Below are 20,360 nucleotides of genomic sequence, written 5' to 3' on the forward strand. Positions count from 1 at the left end.
GAAGCTCACAATATTATACAAACATAGGCCCTGTCTCATTGTCAATATCAGGGCACATTTGAAAAACTTTACATTCATGATGAAAGATGGGGTATGTTTGGAAAGGTGAAAACATTTGGGTGGTCAAACTTTTAGAAGATGCCATTTCATAAACTAAATAAAATAAGTTTCTAAATAAAATAAATTTCATAAACTGAGAGTCCTAGACTGCTTTTTGCAGAGATTTCCAACTACATTCATGTTGGGCTGTCCCATCAAATAAAATATGCTTGACTCCAATCTTCCACCATTATCAACAAAAGACAAGGGAGCAGGCATTTACAAAGAAAACAATCTTTTATTCTTCAAACAGAGACAATATACATGTTATGTTGCTCAACCAGAGGTACTACACCGCAAATCTCCACCTGATGTCTTGGTTACCTGCAGGTCAGGGTTCAAAGGTTTACAGCTACCTATCCATGCTACCATTGTATGCTGCCCTGAGTGTGGTTCCAGATTGGCATAGTGCTTATTCTCAGGATGCTGGCTCCGATCAACTTGTCTCTCACTGAGCACCGGAGCTTTTACACCTCTGAGAAGTGTGCCTGTTTCTGCTAATGATGATTGGCAGCATTTTGAACTCATTCAATCACTGGTTTAAAGGGACAAAGTTGGCCATTTTTCATGAATTTTGTTTGATACGAGATACTACTTATATTGTTTGACATGTTGAAAGATACTGAATGAATGGGTGACCATGCATATATTTGACCCCGGTTTTAGACAAATTAAATGAAACCATGGCGAAAATGAATTAATGGTCATGACCATTAATTCATTTTCTCGATGGTTTCATGTATCGTGTCTACAACCGGGGTCGAATATATGCATGGTCACCCATTCATTCAGTATCTTTCAACATGTCAAACAATATAAGTAGTATCTCGTATCAAACAAAATTCATGAAAAATGGCCGACTTTGTCCCTTTAAGTTAAATTTTTTCAGTAGAGTTGTGTTGGACTTGTGCACAGACAAAATGAATGAAAATATGAAAGGGACATTCAAGGAATCCCCCTGGCCCTAAATGCAATGAGATTTGTTTGTTATGCAGATATTTAACCTGTCCATGGCCCCTTACAGACAATTTCACTCTACCTCAATGATTTGGTGTCTGGTATTTACTAACAGTGTGCATTGAACCCATCATGTGTTCATCAAACACAGACACCAGAAACACTCATAAAAGATATGCTTCCATGAAGTAGACCTACAATGCGTACAATCAAGACACCCTATGTCACAACAGAATTTTTCAAAAGTTGACCTACATATAAACATTAACATTTGTCTAATCAGACAATATCACTTCTATGATACTTGATTGTTGTTTGCGTTAGATAACACATAGGGGTTCCATACACACAAAGTGTATATGCCTTACACCATACCACGGAAAAGTGAAGTGAAATGGGCTGCATGTATTGAAGGGGGATGACATGGTGAAAAAGACAAAGTAAAACTGAATAGCTAACTGTGGGGGAGTGATGGCGTTTTCTTGGAGACCTTGATTTCCCATCCAGCCAATTTGGGAGGAAATGGTTATCAGAGACAGCATATTATGGTAGAAATAGCATTTGAAGGCTCATGAAACTGGAGAATTCTGCAATGCTATTCTGATTGTCATATGAGTTATGTTTCTTCCTGTTTCTCGGTCTCAGACTGGGGTTTGAGTCCCCGTATACTCAGATCGTAGACTACCTCTTCAACTTTCTTCATGTCGTACTTGAGGGCGTCAAAGCGCTTCCTCAGGGAATCGTTTTTCAGATTCAGGAGTCGAAATCCAGAATCCAGCTCCGCTACGAATGCTGCGATTCTCGATGGTCTGCCGTAGTCGCCAGCTGTGACACTGTTTACTGCTAGACGAGACTGCAAAGAAGAAATGTTTAGTTGAATTAGAGATTGATGTTGTACAGGAGGATTTTGATATAAGGTAACATAATATCTGAAAATTGAAAGTTTTTTACCAATATGTTAAATCAACAATAACTGCTAATGCCAAAAAAAAAATAATGTTAGATTTTTATGAAAACAAGAGAGAAAATTAAATTTCGACAGTAACTTCCAAGTTAGCCAACAGAATCAACAGAAGCAATAGAAAAGCATATAGATGTAATGCTTTGTTCTAAAATTTGTCCCATACAGTGAAATATGCTTCAAAAGTGAAAGACTAAAACTTTGCTCCAAATTTCCTCAATGAATTTTTCAACCATTCTCTTTCAAAACAAAGAATAAAAATCGGGGGTCACTGTTCATATTTTGGTACTAGGGAAACAAATTACGTAAGATTTACCGAGTTTTGAAATTCAAAATGGCTACCATTCCTGTGTTAACTCTAAGGAGAGATAAAAATTTTTGATTTTCGAAAAACTAAGGCGGTGAAAAATTTTCTTTCACCAAGTGCTTTAAAATGAGCTCCCACAAGTGGTAGATCAGAATAGAATTGATAAAGTTTGAAAGCCATAATATCTGTCCCAGAGGCGCCTTCTACCTTAAGCATATTTTGCTTTAGAATCAACTTAGCAGTACATGGCTTAAGCAAGAATATGATGCTGACCTATCTGCAGCTTCATTTTCTGGTGAAAACATACGGAAATACATCTTCAGCAGGACACTTCTTAGTCTGAGTGCCTGATTTTAAATGGCCACTCATTCTAAATTTTGATTTTTTTCCCCATCATTTGTATTTTGTATATCAATTAGAAGATCTAATTCTTCAAAGACCTAATTCTACTCCAAAAAGCATGTTGAAACATCCATGCTATGAAGCTTGAGTTGACAAGCTGAATACTGTGTATCTCAACATGCTTTGGGGAATAAAACTAGACATTATGGTTGAACTTAAAACAAATTAGTGAAAAATCATCAAAAATTAGAGTTACTGGCCCTTTAAAATTGGCTGCTCCAACACAAGGAAGATTTTACTTTGTCCATCATTTGTTCAAGGTTAACTTTGTACCATTCCCTTTTTAAATTTTGAGAGACGAGTCCCTTGACAAGGTTTCATTAAAGGGATAAAGGCACCAAAATTTTATCAATATTTGAAATTCATAATGGTCACTACGAAAGAATGGTTAGATTTGAGAGAACTTATACCTAAAAATTTGATTAACAAGTCATCGTTGATGACACAGTCCCCACTTGTTAATGGGTACTTTGATTACAGGTCCTCAGAGAGGATAAAGTCCTCTTCATTAGGTCTGTGATAAAAATACTTTTGAATAAAATTGCTTGATACATGTCTGAGTTGTAGTTCAGGACATGAAAAAATCGTAATAAAATGGCCACACGGTGGCCGTATTGGATCGTATCACAAAACAAATAAATGTGCATATGTATGACATAGGTCAATGTCCTTGTAGCAAATTTGATTAAAATTGGTTGAGATACATGTATGCCTGAGCTATGGCTTGTACATGAAAAAATCATAACAAAATGGCCGCACAGCAGCCATATTGGATCGTATCACAAAACAAATTAATGTACATATGTATGACATTGGTCAATCTCCTTGTACCAACTTTGAATAAATTCGCTTGATACATGTCTGAGTTACGGTTCTGGATATGAAAAAATGTAATAAAATGGCCACATGGCGGCCATATTGGATCGTATCACAAAACAAATCAATGTGCATGTGCATGACACAGGTCAATGTCCTTTTACCAAGTTTGAATAAAATCAGTTGAGTTATGCCTGAGTTATGGCTCTGTACATGAAAAAATCGTAACAAAATGGCCGCAGAGCGGCCATATTGGATCGTATCACAAAACAAATTGATATGTATAGCTATGACATTGGTCAATCTCCTTGTACCAACTTTGAATAAAATCTGTTGAAACGTGCCTGAGTAATGGCTCTGTACATGAAAAAATCGTAACAAAATGGCCGCACGGTGGCCATATTGGATCGTATCACAAAAAAAATTGATATGTATAGTTATGACATTGGTCAATGTCCTTGTACCAAGTTTGAATAAAATCTGTTGAAACATGCCTGAGTAATGGCTCTGTACATGAAAAAATCGTAACAAAATGGCCGCACGGCGGCCATATTGGATCGTATCACATAAAAAATTGACGTGCATATCTATGACATTGGTCAATGTCCTTGTACCAACTTTGAATAAAATCAGTTGAAACATGCCTGAGTTATGGCTCTGTACATGAAAAAATCGTAATAAAATGGCCGCCTGGCAGCCATATTGGATCGTATCACAAAACAAATCGACGTGCATCTGTATGACATATGAAGTAATCCTTGTACCAAGTTTGAATGAAATCGCTTCAGGCATCTCTGAGATATCTGCGTGAACGGACGGACAGACGCACGGACGGATGCACGCACAGACGGACGGACGCAAGGACATGACCAAACCTATAAGTCCCCGGACCCGGCGTGTCCGTGGGGACTAATAAAAATCAGTTTATCCAAAAATTGTATGTCAAATAGATCTAAAATTACAGCCAAGTATTGAAGTCTGAATGTTTGCATTTTCAACTTCCATGACCAAAACACACATTGACAAAGTATACAGTGCCACTTACCAATTCACTTGCCAGGTTTAATTGACCCATAAGATAATCTTCCAGGTCAAGATATATTCCTTCACCTCGTTCCACTTTCACTGATAAAAAAAGGAGAATGTTTCTGTATGTTAGTTGCTAATAAATATCAGAAGCACATAAACAAGAGCTGTATGATACTGCAGCGATTGGAAGCTCAGTGGGTGCATCTTTTCACTGTATTTAATGAGTTTAGTTCCAAATACAGGTCATGTCCTGCCATGTTCGTTCGGTATTCTTCGCAGCTTGGGGAAAAAAAAGGTGACCAATTTTGATAACAATGCATAATTTGCATATTCTTTTGTTGTTAAAATGTATTCTTTTGTATGGTTATAAACATGTGAAAAGGGTGATTAGAAAAAAGGGGTTGACCTAGACTGAAAGATCCGTTGTTCGAGGGCGCTCTCTACGCTGCCCCCTCAGTCTATGGTTGCCCCTTGTGCCAACCTGTGTTTACTTAGTGAGTGATACATGTCTGCTTGTTTGACTTGTACATAAAATGTATTGGTAACTTTGAATTTTGAAATAACACTGTACTAGTGTAGGCTGCATCCTAAAATGTAGCTGCTGATGAAAGACTTCATATCAAATTTTGACATGATATTCATGCATAGTGAAAGTATAACAAAAGTTATCCTATAACCTGATCCTTTAGTACCGTATTCATTCACCAACACTGCGCTAAAATGTACTGCTTCAGGAAACTATTTCGTAACGATGGCATGTTAGTACTGGGGTGCATGATGAGGGCGCTGTTCAAATATCAGTTAGAATTTCTTCAGGGTTTCTACATCAATACCATAGGATGTACAGTGTGGACATATCACCATCTATATAGTTTGTGGTGCTAAACGAGTGTATGAAAATATATCCATGATCACAGCCCAAGATACAGTAAAGGCAAAAGCTATTGTCAATACAAAGTTGCTAGTGTTGAAATGTCATATGCTAGACATTCAAAATACAGTAGGATGCTAGATGTCCCTACACAAAAATGAAATATCCTAGCCTTTTCCAATTGCCAACTTTCTACCTCTTACCATAGACTGTAGCTCATATGAATAAATGCCTATGCACATACTGAATAGGTTCCTAGCTTGAGATCGCTGTCGGCATGGTTACTCTACCCATAATAAAAATATGCTATGGTTGTGAAATCAACTGTTTAATTGGACAAATGAACTGTCTGTTAATGTGAATGCTAATTTTGACACATGACAGAATAAGCCAGCCGATTCCACTCAGCAGATCCAAGTGAATTATTTTGTCATACAAATAGCCGGCCTTATGAATAAGACAAGATAGCTAACAGACAGTGCAGCTTATCCAGCCGATTCTCACAGCTTTTGGAGAAACTCAGACATGCATTCAAAAGAAAGCTAACAAACAAAGATGGCAAGGCCAGGATGCTATAACTTTGGAGGACAGCAATCGATTTATGTTGCTATAAAAGTCTAAAACCTTGTTTGAAGACACATAGAGGGACCGTGTTGAAGATAATGGTTGCACCTGATAGAGGGACCGTGGTTGCACCTATTCAAGATTCAAAATAAATACTCAAATTATACCGCTGCTGGCACAGAAGCTGACCATAAGAAATGATGGGACACATGCTATTGTGAAAGATTACATATGGCTTGTGTGTGCCATCTTAGATATACTTCTTACGGTACATCCATGCCAAAACCTATGTATACAGATCAACATTTTTGTTTTAGTGCAAATAAGGTCAACATAGGCATAAGGAAAACACAAATATGCTATTGGCTTGTTTTTAAGTACTTAAAGAGAGGTGAGAAAAATACCACTTCAAGTATTCTGGATAAATCATGTGTCTCCTCAATTGCAACATGAATGCCCACCGCAAAGTCAAATGTCATTTGCATGCCAACTAAGCCACTCAAGGACAACTTTGTGGAGTCGTGAAAGGCATCCTAAGAAAAAAAACACCATTGCATAATGGGTATTATGTTTGTACATTTCATTCAATCTCACCTCCCATTATCTCTGCCATTTCTTCTCTTGTGATGAACTTCTCCGATTCCAGATAGATCGTTAGCGCTGACAGGCAGGCTAGCCTTTGTGTAACAAACCTCCAGTGATCATTAAATCTGAAAAGCAATGACAACGGTCAACCATAACCCTTTACAATCTTTTTATATAAGAAAGGCCAGACATTAAACTTTCAATGCTTAAAATCTTCTGAAACCCATCATGTATTTCACTTGTAAGTAGACTCAGGGGAAATATCATTGAATTTATTAAGACAGCAGTTGTAACAACTGTTTTATGATTATCGGGCAGTACACAATGAAGAAACATATAATCCATGGGTCACATGTTACCCCCCTCCCCCTCTACCCCATCCCCGGTATTTGACTTGTCGCAACTTCCCTTGAAGATAACTTGAATAGCTTTTTTCATGATTTTTGTTTCAACCAAAAGTCCCTCCACCAAACCGCCAGTCCGTCTTTGTGGAGCAACTATGTTTCAAGTGGCCTTTCCTGTATATGCATAGATCAAACCAATGCACTGTGATCATACCAGACATTTAGGAGAATTGTCTGGCACGTCAGTCTTTCAGTCTTGACTTTGGGTGTTGCGTTGCCTTCCTTTTTGACTTGCAGCCCCTGAGTCATGTTTATATATGTAGCTTTTTTTGAACCATCAGACTGACCATGGATGACCAATCACTACCATTGATGTACCAATCGGAATGGTTTCTGAAAGAAGGATGTTGGACTTTTCTCACCTGTAGTACTGATCTGCTGGGAATTTGGTTGAAAGCTCAGAATACTGTGTTCTCACAGTCTCAAAGAGTTCACGAGATTTCTTACACAGGTTGGGAACTATCTCCAAAAGAACAATGAAAATATAAAAATATAATCAGCATTCATTCTCATCTACACTATAAAAACAGAATATTTCACTCAGAGCCTCATCTGCTAACTTTTACAAGAGAGTTTTCTCTTTTACGATTTGTACCCCTATGAACACATTTATTTCAGAACAAAGTATTATTAAGGTAGAATGCTTCTCTGGGACCCCAAATTTTTACAACTCTTTTCTGATCTACCAATTGTTGGAAACACATTTTTAAGCTCTCGGAAAAAGAAATGTTTTCATCATCTTAGTTTTTCCAATACATTGAAAATTTTGTTTTTCCCATGGAGTTAACACAGGGATGGCAGCCATGTTGGGTAATTTGTTTCTCTAGTACCAAAATTTGCAATGTGACCCCCAACTTTTATTCTTAGTTTGGTATGAGTATATAGCTGAAAGTTTCATTTTGGAAAGTTTTAGCAAAAATTTGAGTCATTCACTTTCGAGGTGCACACAACTTTAAACAGTGAACCAACTGGCATTTTCATGAAAGTAGAAATGTTGTGACTTGCAAAACAAAAATATTGACATTATGACGATAGCAGAACTGCAATGTTCAATGTTTCAAATTCTATAAGCAAACTACAAGAGGTGAGTGTGAATTCTGCTTGTCTTTTTTTACTTTTAATGGGACAAAGTCGGCCATTTTGCATTAATTTTGTTTGATACGAGATACCTACTACTTATATTGTTTGACATGTTGAAAGATACTGAATGAATGGGTTACCATGCATATATTCAACCCCGGTTTTAGACACAATACATGAAACCATCGCAAAAAATGAATAAATGGTCATGACCATTAATTCAATTTCTCGATAGTTTCATTTAATTTGTCTAAAACAGGGGTCGAATGTATAGGGTCACCTATTCATTCAGTTTTTTTCAACACGTCAAACAATATAAGTAGTACCTCGTATTAAAACAAAATTCATGAAAAATGGCTGATTTTGTTACCTTTAAAGGGAAATCTAAGTCCAGCGACATTTACCGTTTATCCCTTCCAAAATCACCCTTGAATAAAATGCAGCTCAAATTTGCAACATAATTGCATGCGCCGACGACTACGGAGCGACGAAAAGAGACATTGAAGTAGACGACATTTATGGAAATGAGCTCGGAATCCCATGGGCGCGAAAGGGCTCATGGGAGGAGCGTGCGTGACGTCATCGGCGATACACGAACGTGTGTGACAGCCTACCAAAGCATTGGAGTCTATGACTGCAGGAGTGCAGTTCTGCACGTTACGACTCTTTAATGCTCAATAGCATAAAAAATAGTTAACTGTTGTTCAGTTGAGTGCAAAAATCACTCAGGGAAGAACAAACGGAGTCAGCTTTTACCGTCTTCCCACAGAACAGCTTTTTCGAAGACAGTGGCTAAAGAAAGTCGGGCGAGTTTAAAAATCTGTAAAAGATACAACGTTATGTTCTAATTCTTTCAGGATGATTGTTTTATAAGGGATTTCGGGATTCTGATACCGATACAAGACGATACTACACAATGCGGTTCGTATCTTGACATGCTGAGTCAGCCTACTATCGCCGGTTTTAACCAGATAAATATTAGGCCTAATATTGGCGATTTCGGGACTCTAAAATCCGAAGACGAAACTACACAAAGCGTCTCTTATCTTGACATCCCGGGTCTGCCAAATCTCCGATATATAACCAATAAATATAGGCAATTTCGGGACTATACCTTGTAATATTGATATTACAAGATATTGGAATGACTTTTTGCCTACTGTGTATCGGCACGCCGGGTGTGAGAAATCGCCGATATTATATTTACCCGATAAATATCAATTGCGCCGGAACTCCTAGGCTAATATCGATACCAGACGATCCTAGATTTACTTGCACTGTATGGTGTTGGCATGCCGGGTCTACGAAATCACGGATATTTATCCGATAAATATCGGCGACTTAGGACTTTAACTCTGATACTAGACGATACTTTGTCAAATCGTGGGTAAATATCCGATGTATATTAGAGATTTCACCACCTAACAGATCTGACCGCCTGAATACCTCTGTCTGACTCTTAGTTCAAAAATAGCATCCATGGCCGGAAGTCAAGAATACTGTATGTTTTACATTATTAGATTTATTAATGCACGAAATACATTTTTTACATGTAAAGCATTTTTTTCATTAAATGTCCCTCGGGACTTCGTCGAGAGGGCCGATCGGATATCATCGGGACTCGGGAGGCCCTTGCACAAATTACATTCTTTACATGTAAACATTTTTACTTGGCGATCGGGACTTGAACAGAGGACATATCGGAAATCATCGGGAGTTTGGGCTGGTCTTGTATGAAACACATTCCTTACAACAAGCTTTAAGACGATACTATTTTTTAAATAGCGGGCAAATATTCATTATATCGGCGATTTCATCACTTTGTAGATCTGAGTAAGTCCGACTTCCTAAGTTCGACACCAGCTTCGAAAAACAGACGACACTATAATAGATTTGTCAAATCGCAAATAAATATTTCTATCGGAGATTTCGCAACCTTAAAGATCTGGCCAAGCTCGACTTACACGGTAACACATACAATCAGTCAATCATTCCGTATCATTCACGAACCAAAAATTAATTTTAAGCGACTGATACAGAAAACTCTGTTTTAGAAACGTAGCGTTGAAGGATCGCAGGGTCACTCAGTGTCTCCAATCCAGTTCGGGGTCTGTACAAGCACAGTGACTCCCTCCGCGGAATCATACACAAAACGCAAGCAACCAAGATATGAACGATGTTTTGAGATGCTTTCTAATTATTACATATCTTGGACAGGTTCAAATTAGTATGGTTTGATTTCAGTCAGGGAAAAGTAATACTCGATGTCAGAAATATCGCTGTCCGAACTCTCCATAGTCGTCTTACGAACGCGCTGAACTGTTCACAGTACTCCTCCAGCTGCAAGCTACAATCGTCTGTATCGCCGATGACGTCACGCACGCTTCTCCCATGAGCCCTTTCGCGCCCATGGTATTCCGGGCTCATTTCCATAAATGTCGTCTACTTGAACTTCTCTTTTCGTCGCGCCGTAGTCGTCAGCGCGTGCAATTATGCTGCAAATTTGAGCTGCATTTTACTCAAGGGTGATTTTGGAAGGGATAAACTGTCAAAGTCGCTGGACTTAGGTTTCCCTTTAATGGAATATCCTTCGGACAAGAAAAGCTGTATACCTTCTTTGATTCCGCTTGATTGATGTACTCTTTGCAGAACTGCTAAAATTTCTCTTGCGGTCTGTTCCAGTGTTTTCACTGCATTTCTTATCTCCTGAACAAAAACAAAAATACACAGCCAGAGACTTTGTCAATTATGAACAAGGTTAAAACTGTAAGTGAATACGATGAATCTGAAAGAGACACATGCTTGAAACTGTTTCCTTTCTTTGATGGAAATTCAAGACAGACATAAATGTAACTTTTATGAATTTTTGGCTTGAGACCATGAAATTCTAGCATGGAACAGTGAATGTGGTATTTCCATGAGCAAAAGACCAGTTACAGTGCTGTAATGGAGAATCTATGCAGGACTAGGCACCTTCACTGAAGGAAAGCTGCCACTGAACCTGTTCTAAAACTTTTCCCGGGACCATCAATTTAGCGTTGATCGCGATTTCAGGTTTGTTACTAAATATATAGCTGCTCGCGCGTGACTTTCGAACAACGCTACCTGAAATTCGGACAAATTTTGTTGTTGCATCGCGGCTGTTGTTGCAGCTTGTAGTCTGAGACAAAAATTCATTCGAATAAGTGTGGCACTGGCAGGTTTTAGTTTTGTCGTTTGTGCTGAAAATGCGGACAATATTTATTTATGCACATTAACAAGGGATAAACGTGATGTCATTTGCGATAAGCGCTATTCAGTGAACTGATTTGCCTGTCCCTTTTACTTTGTTAATTTACTGTTCTGCTGTACTTTACTTCTTGAGACTGTACACTCATTGCAGTAGGGTTCATTTGCTTTGAAATAAATGCTTTCTAACTGCCATCAAACTTGAAGAGGCACCACTTTCCGCTTTGGCATTGCTGATATGTTCTGCAAACAATTTTATCAAAGAACATCATGCAAATTCAGTTGTAAGTCAGAGTTTATGAAAGGTAAAGTCGTGTGAATGTGGCAATAGGTAAGATGTGATTTCTGATACATGCTAAGATGTATTTAAAATGATACTCATTTTTTTGGCAATGAATATTCTCTTGTGATAGATCAGTTTACCTGTCGATTTGCATATTCAAATCACGCTCAATCATAGAGTTTGCAAACATGCTTGCCAAGCATGCATTAACCCTTTCACCCCCAGTTCCCTGTATACAGGTCCAACTTTACCATAGAAAACAATGATTTTGGGACAAACCATGGTGGTGAAAGGGTTAAAGGGACATTATTTGTATCTTTTGACTTTTTTTTTCATTTTTTCGGTGACTGAAATCCCCGGTCAAATCAATAGGAGACCTAAATTGTGACTATGGACAGCTTCAAGGATATGTAAAACCACCTTCTTGCTCTTTACGGCAAGGTTCAATGTTGGTAAGGGCGTCCGCGCAATTTGAACCAACCGCCATTATTGAACCCCAGCACATGACCAATATTACTACGCATACGTCAACTATCAAAGTACAGCTAGAACGCTGAGCGGCCGTCACCTACACAGTAACTTCAGCACAATGCATATCGATGAGCTCACGGCGCATAAACAAATGCACATCTCACAAACTACTGTCAAATAGTGAAATAAACAGGGCATTTGCTTGTAAGTTTGATTTTAGTATCGATGATACGGACTGTGAAACAAATAAAACCATAAACGCAATTGGGTCAATGGTAAAACTAAAACAATGTCAGATTGCTGTGGTGATAGTGAAACAGGTACAGAGTAGTGCATTTTCTGTGCATTTGATCGTTAGCAAATCTTCGTCAACTTTTAAGATTTTTAGGGCATTTTCTTGCCATTACGTTGGTTCGTTTTACAAACACGACATGATCACTTGTTGAACTTCGAAACATCACACTCGGACTGAACAATGCACGGTTTAGCATCTGTGACATCGTGACCCGCGTCGAGCGGGTACTGTACTGTCGATGATACTGCTCGCGATTGGAGTCACCTCTCGACACACAAGATCTGTTTGAGTGTTGTTATTCTCTATGCATCATGTAATTATTTGTATCAGTTCATTCAGTTGCATCGCATTTCGAACCAAAAGTGAGTACATCGCAATGACAGTTGCCTAGACCCTATACCGGTACGTCGCTTACGGCCTCCGTGCCTCCGACCCACTCCCAAAAGTGGGTTTGCGTAAGTTTAGAAGCGCAGCTGAGCACATTGTGTACCTAGCCCTGCGTACAGGTCTGAGTGTTCCCGGCGTCATACGGCCTCCTCGTCGTATAACGCCGGGAACACAAAGACCTGTACGCAGGGCTAATCGTGTACCCAGGCGAGGCGGGTGTGCTCGAAAACGAAACTCAGTGCGAGTTTGGGATTAAAACTGGGTTGTTTTTGGTGGAGAAACTGCACGCCGCAACCGAGGTGCTGCCAGCGATTTGGCACAACCCTGCCACGCAGAGCTAGCTTTCACCCAACAATGTACATGATGTACGCGTCAGTCGCCAAAGCAGCTTCAATCATAGACAGTAGAGGCCCCTCTGTTGTATATGCTTCAATTTCGCGATCACCTCGACAATAACGTGACTGTCTACTGAAGTTTATCCCTTCATTGTACTCTGTTTTGACATTTCTATGCCCACAGGCTTTGGGCAAGTCTACATATGGAGGTACAAACGAGACGAAAAAATAGGCCTTGTCCGAGTCGTCGGCTTCTTGCAGCTTGTAGGCATTTGAAATGCCCATTACAAAAATGTGCTCTGTAGCAGCAAAGAATGGTGTATCTAAGAGCAGGATTGGCCGTCAAGATCTCCATGAAAAACTGACCGTCAAAATGTAACTGAGCAAACGGCATCGGTAATAGGGAATCCCGAAACTGCTACACTGCGCTCTCGACTTTCACCTCGTATGGTTTATTTTTTTACACGCGGATGCTTATAGCGGCCTAGATAGCAGTTAGCAGTGTGGTCTGATCGCAGGTCAACGGTAGCCCACCATTAACCTCTGACCCAAGGTTTTTCTATACAGTGTACGCAAACGGGATGGAAGTTGTCTATGGTCGACTGTTCTTTAGACATCTTTTAATAAGTCGAACATTATCAACTCCTCATTTGCAACAATATAAGGTCAAAAGATACAAATAATGTCCCTTTAAGTATTAAACGAATTAGTCCGTGGGCTGGAGGGGCCACCGTGCACCCCCCCCATAACCTACTACATGGGTATTTTTTGTTCTTTGGGATCTGCTGAACTAGAAAAAAGATGTTAACATTGGATATTTTGGGATGCACTACCTGTCTGCACTGGTTTTTGATTTGTATGTACCGCAAAAAATGGCGAAAAATGGGTAGGGGTAAGGGGTACTATATCCTCCCCTAAATGAGTAAACTAGCATGAAATAGCACAAACTTTACATTTTTGGAAAGCTCAGATACTGCTCTTTCTGAGCAATACCAACTTTAGCAAAATTAATTTGTGTACATAGAATAGGACGACTTTAAAATGAATTTTTTTGACAATTTTGAAATTTTTTACCCAAAATACCATGTAACAATTGTGATCTACTTTTTATTAAGCAAAATTTTCACAACTTTTTGTGTTTAAATTATTCATTCCGACATATTAAACAAGAAAAAAAGTGTTAACATCAGATATTTAACTATACACTACTTCTCTGGCGTCAATTTTGAATTGCGTGTATCTGTATGGGGTGTGCAAAAACTAGGGGTAGGGGTACAACATTCTTTCCTTGATGAAGTAAACTGGCATGAAATGCCATATACCTTATAGTTTTAGAAAGCTTAGATACTGGCCTTTCTAAAATGCATAAGTTTTTAGTAAAAAAATATGACGTCATAGAATTGGATAACTGTAAATCGATTTTTTCTGGTAATTCAGCAATTTTAACCGGAAGAAAATACGATAACTATTGTTTCCTCCCAATGAAGCAAATCAAACAGATTTATGGATGTTATTTACTAATTGCAATGTGCTGAAGAAGAAAATAAATGTCAAAATTGGGTATTTACAATCCATTATTGTCCCTGCTCACTCAAATTGCAAGTTTTGCTACATTGGTATATCGTGAATGGGCATTTATTGTTATGCAATGAACTAATGCACAGCCTTAAAAAAGAAGATTTTAAAACGCACACACATAGTCATATTGCCATTTTCTCCTTAAAGTAAATAGATTGTTGATGACTGTCTATTTTTATAATTTACTTTTTAAATATTTTCTATGAAATAATTTTGATAAGACGTATTTGGAAAATTGTGTATGCCTCCTTGTCTTACTTATACAGCAAGCATTACTAACAATCTATTAGGCCGTGGGCTAGAGGGGGCGTCTACGTGCACCTCCCCCCCCCCAACCGCACAGGATAACAAACCTGTATTTTTCAGAAGCCTTGGGATCCCTAGAATAAGAAATAGGATTTTAACAGACAAAATATAGGGACTCAATAGCTGTTACGGTCATGTTTTGAAGGGTGCCGCAAAATCACGATTTTGTGACCCACATGGATTTTTGTCAAACCTGTCTTCATATACGTCATCTGCTGAGCTTACTGTTTAACATGACCTGGCTTATGGGTATCATTAGAAAGGTGATGTATTCTTCTTGATAATGTTATATAGCAATATGCAATATCTTCTATAGTTTTTATGAAATAGGGCCATAATTTACCCCATACCCCAAAGTTTATGTTGCAAATTACTGTCAAAACTAATCTAAATTCTACCAATTATTTACCTAGACATAATACAAAGGGTAATGCTGTGTATTAACTTTGTGTTATTTGCTACAGGTACATGTTAGAAACTGAAATAAACTTTTGACAGAAAAAATATTGGGATCCTGTAGCTGTAACAGTCATATTTTGAAGGGTTCCGCAAAATCACAGTATTACTGAATCACATTCGTTTTTGTTAAACCTGTCTTCTTGTAAGTCTTCTGCTGAGCTTATTTTGAACATAAAGAGGCATATGCGATATCATTTGAAAGTTAATTTACTTTTCTTCAAAATGATATATTGCAATATGTAATATCTTCTATAGTTTTCATGAAATGAGACCAAAACTTACCCCATACCCCAAAGTTTTATGTCGTAAATTACTGTCGAAACTAATCTTAAATTCTACCAATTATTTACCTAGACATTATACAAAAGGCAATGCTTTGTATCAAATTGTTTTATTTGATACAGGTACATGTTAGAAACTTGAAATAAACTTTTAACACAAAAAATATCGGGATGCTGTAGCTGTAACAGTCATATTTTGAATGGTACTGCATAATCACAGTATTGTCAACTCGCATACATTTTCGTTAAACCTGTCTTCTTTAAGTCGTCTACTGAGCTTATTTTTTATTATAACGTGGCAAGTTGGGCATCATTAGAAAGTTAATTTACTCTTCTTTAAAATGATATATTGCAATATGCAATATCTTTTACAGTTTTCATGAAATAGCACCACAACTTACCCCACACCTAAAGTTTTATGTTCCAAATTACAGTCAAAACTCATCTCAAATTCTGCCAACTATTTACCGGGACATAATACAAAGGGCAATAATTTGTATTAAATTTAGTTTATTTGGTACAGGTTCATGTTAGAAACTTGAAACGAACTTTTAACAGAAAAAATATTGTGATGCTGTAGCCGTAACAGTAATATTTTGAAGGGTACCAATAAATCATGGTATTGCCAACTCGCATACATTTTTGTTTAGCCTGTCTTATTGTAAGTCATCTGCTGAGCTTTTTTTTTAACATAAGTTGGCTATTCGGGTATCATTAAACAGTTTTTTTCCTTTGATATAATTTTTTGCCAGAAAGCGACTGACATATTGTAATATGCATGTAATATTGTAATATCATCTTAAGTTGTAATGAAATAGCAAACATCTCATCACCCCAGCTCATAGTTTGATTTGCAAACTACATCTGTTCTAAAACTTTGCAGTTTGCGAATTTGGGATATTGGGTAAGTTTTGGTCCTATTTCATGAAAACTATTGAAGATATTGCATATTACAATATGTCGGTCGCTTTCTGGCAAAAATTGTCTTTCCAATGATAGCCCATAAGATAGGTTAGAGTAAAAAGTAAGCTCATCAGATGACTTACAAGATAACACATTTAACAAAAACACATACGAGAGGGCAAGACTGTGACTTTACGGTACCCTTCAAAACATGACAGCAGCAACCATTCAAATTTGTCTGTTAAAAGTCTATCTCATATTTGTGACATGTCTATGTAGCAAATAAAACAAATTTCATACAAATCACTGTCTTTTGTAATATGTCTAGGTAAAAGCTTGGTAGAATTTGAAATCAGTAGTGACAGTAATTAGCAATATAAACTTAGGGGTATGAGGTAAGTTTTGGTCTTATTTCCTGAACACTAAAGAAGATATTGTATATAACAATATGTTATATCAAAGGAAAAAACCTTTTTAATGATACCCCAATAGCCAACTTATGTTAAAAAAAGCTCAGCAGATGACTTACAATAAGACAGGTTAAACAAAAATGTATGCGAGTTGGCAATACCATGATTTTGTGGTACCCTTCAAAATATTACTGTTACAGCTACAGCATCACAATATTTTTTCTGTTAAAAGTTCGTTTCAAGTTTCTAACATGAACCTGTAGCAAATAAACTAAATTTAATACAAATTATTGCCCTTTGTATTATGTCCCGGTAAATAGTTGGCAGAATTTGAGATGAGTTTTGACTGTAATTTGGAACATAAAACTTGGGGTGTGGGGTAAGTTGTGGTGCTATTTCATGAAAACTGTAAAAGATATTGCATATTGCAATATATCATTTTAAAGAAGAGTAAATTAACTTTCTAATGATGCCCAACTTGCCACGTTATAATAAAAAATAAGCTCAGTAGACGACTTAAAGAAGACAGGTTTATCGAAAATGTATGCGAGTTGACAATACTGTGATTATGCAGTACCATTCAAAATATGACTGTTACAGCTACAGCATCCGGATATTTTTGTGTTAAAAGTTTATTTCAAGTTTCTAACATGTACCTGTATCAAATAAAACAATTTGATACAAAGCATTGCCTTTTGTATAATGTCTAGGTAAATAATTGGTAGAATTTAAGATTAGTTTCGACAGTAATTTACGACATAAAACTTTGGGGTATGGGGTAAGTTTTGGTCTCATTTCATGAAAACTATAGAAGATATTGCATATTGCAATATATCATTTTGAAGAAAAGTAAATTAACTTTCAAATGATATCGCATATGCCTCTTTATGTTCAAAATAAGCTCAGCAGAAGACTTACAAGAAGACAGGTTTAACAAAACGAATGTGATTCAGTAATACTGTGATTTTGCGGAACCCTCAAAATATGACTGTTACAGCTACAGGATCCCAATATTTTTTCTGTCAAAAGTTTATTTCAGGTTTCTAACATGTACCTGTAGCAAATAACACAAAGTTAATACACAGCATTACCCTTTGTATTATGTCTAGGTAAATAATTGTAGAATTTAGATTAGTTTTGACAGTAATTTGCAACATAAACTTTGGGGTATGGGGTAAATTATGGCCCTATTTCATAAAAACTATAGAAGATATTGCATATTGCTATATAACATTATCAAGAAGAATACATCACCTTTCTAATGATACCCCATAAGCCAGGTCATGTTAAACAGTAAGCTCAGCAGATGACGTACATGAAGACAGGTTTGACAAAATCCATGTGGGTCACAAAATCGTGATTTTGCGGCACCCTTCAAAACATGACCGTAACAGCTATTGAGTCCCTATATTTTGTCTGTTAAAATCCTATTTCTTATTCTAGGGATCCCAAGGCTTCTGAAAAATACAGGTTTGTTATCCTGTGCGGTTGGGGGGGGGGGGAGGTGCACGTAGACGCCCCCTCTAGCCCACGGCCTAATAGATTGTTAGTAATGCTTGCTGTATAAGTAAGACAAGGAGGCATACACAATTTTCCAAATACGTCTTATCAAAATTATTTCATAGAAAATATTTAAAAAGTAAATTATAAAAATAGACAGTCATCAACAATCTATTTACTTTAAGGAGAAAATGGCAATATGACTATGTGTGTGCGTTTTAAAATCTTCTTTTTAAGGCTGTGCATTAGTTCATTGCATAACAATAAAATGCCCATTCACGATATACCAATGTAGCAAAACTTGCAATTTGAGTGAGCAGGGACAATAATGGATTGTAAATACCAATTTTGACATTTATTTTCTTCTTCAGCACATTGCAATTAGTAAATAACATCCATAAATCTGTTTGATTTGCTTCATTGGAGGAGGAAACAATAGTTATCGTATTTTTTCGGTTAAAATTGCTGAATTACCAGAAAAAATCGATTTACAGTTATCCAATTCTATGACGTCATATTTTTTTACTAAAAACTTATGCATTTTAGAAAGGCCAGTATCTAAGCTTTCTAAAACTATAAGGTATATGGCATTTCATGCCAGTTTACTTCATCAAGGAAAGAATGTTGTACCCCTACCCCTAGCTTTTGCACACCCCATACAGATACACGCAATCAAATTGACGCCAGAGAAGTAGTGTATAGTTAAATATCTGATGTTAACACTTTTTTTCTTGTTTAATATGTCGGAATGAATAATTTAACACAAAAAGTTGTGAAAATTTTGCTTAATAAAAAGTAGATCACAATTGTTACATGGTATTTTGGGTAAAAAATTTCAAAATTGTCAAAAAAATTCATTTTAAAGTCGTCCTATTCTATGTACACAAATTAATTTTGCTAAAGTTGGTATTACTCAGAAAGAGCAGTATCTGAGCTTTCCAAAAATGTAAAGTTTGTGCTATTTCATGCTAGTTTACTCAATTTAGGGGAGGATATAGTACCCCTTACCCCTACCCATTTTTCGCCATTTTTTGCGGTACATACAAATCAAAAACCAGTGCAGACAGGTAGTGCATCCCAAAATATCCAATGTTAACATCTTTTTTCTAGTTCAGCAGATCCCAAAGAACAAAAAAATACCCATGTAGTAGGTTTATGGGGGGGGTGCACGGTGGGCCCCTCCAGCCCACGGACTAAATACTATAAGTAATTTACTTCTTCCCCAATGGCAGCACATATAATATTTGTCTAACCCACTCCCTGAGAGTTGTTGAGCAATAGAGTGATTTGATATAATTGATTATTAAGCCATTTGAGCGACTAGGGGAAGCATCTGTGTGCTACCTCTCATTTATGCTCTCATCGTGTCGCGGGGGTACGCACACCTGTAACATCCTCTCGTGGTCAACAAGAGTAGATTACTACACATAGAAGTTGGCCATAGCTGCTCATGGATTTGCATCGGATTATGAATATTTTGGTGTCGTCTATCGACCAACTTCTGCCCATCTATACCACTGTGAACGAGACTATATCTCCATCCATCCATCCATTGGGGCATGGAGGTAGCACACAGGCAGCTGATCTACATCATCCATACGATAATATCAATTGACAGACAATTTGGGCAAGGTGATTAACTTGGAACCTCAGATATCATGATTCGCTTACTTCTCTTATCTCTTGGTCTTGTGATAGGAATTCGTTAAAAGAGGAAAATATTTCTGCAGGACCCGACATTATTGTGAGCGCTCCAACACCTTCTCTCAGCCCTCAGACACAACACCATGCACCATGCATGCGCAGAACTTCCTTCACCGGGGTCACAAGTTGACCTACCTACCCATAG

The 20,360-nt window shown here is 37.4% G+C and overlaps 1 protein-coding gene across 1 annotated transcript; it reads right to left on the bottom strand.

The window, feature by feature from the left end:
* Positions 1-317: 317 nt before the first annotated feature.
* LOC139117144 (translin-like) lies at positions 318-20,338 on the bottom strand. Its single transcript, XM_070680006.1, has 6 exons — positions 20,183-20,338; positions 10,688-10,781; positions 7,358-7,454; positions 6,601-6,716; positions 4,588-4,667; positions 318-1,909 (listed from the first exon to the last, which is right to left on the bottom strand). The coding sequence occupies exons 1-6, from the start codon at positions 20,249-20,251 to the stop codon at positions 1,673-1,675; spliced, it is 693 nt and encodes a 230-aa protein (XP_070536107.1). The 5' UTR covers positions 20,252-20,338; the 3' UTR covers positions 318-1,672.
* Between the last annotated feature and the right edge of the window lie 22 nt (positions 20,339-20,360).

The sequence above is a fragment of the Ptychodera flava genome, chromosome 18 (genome assembly GCF_041260155.1).
Source record: "Ptychodera flava strain L36383 chromosome 18, AS_Pfla_20210202, whole genome shotgun sequence".
Taxonomy (NCBI): domain Eukaryota; kingdom Metazoa; phylum Hemichordata; class Enteropneusta; family Ptychoderidae; genus Ptychodera; species Ptychodera flava.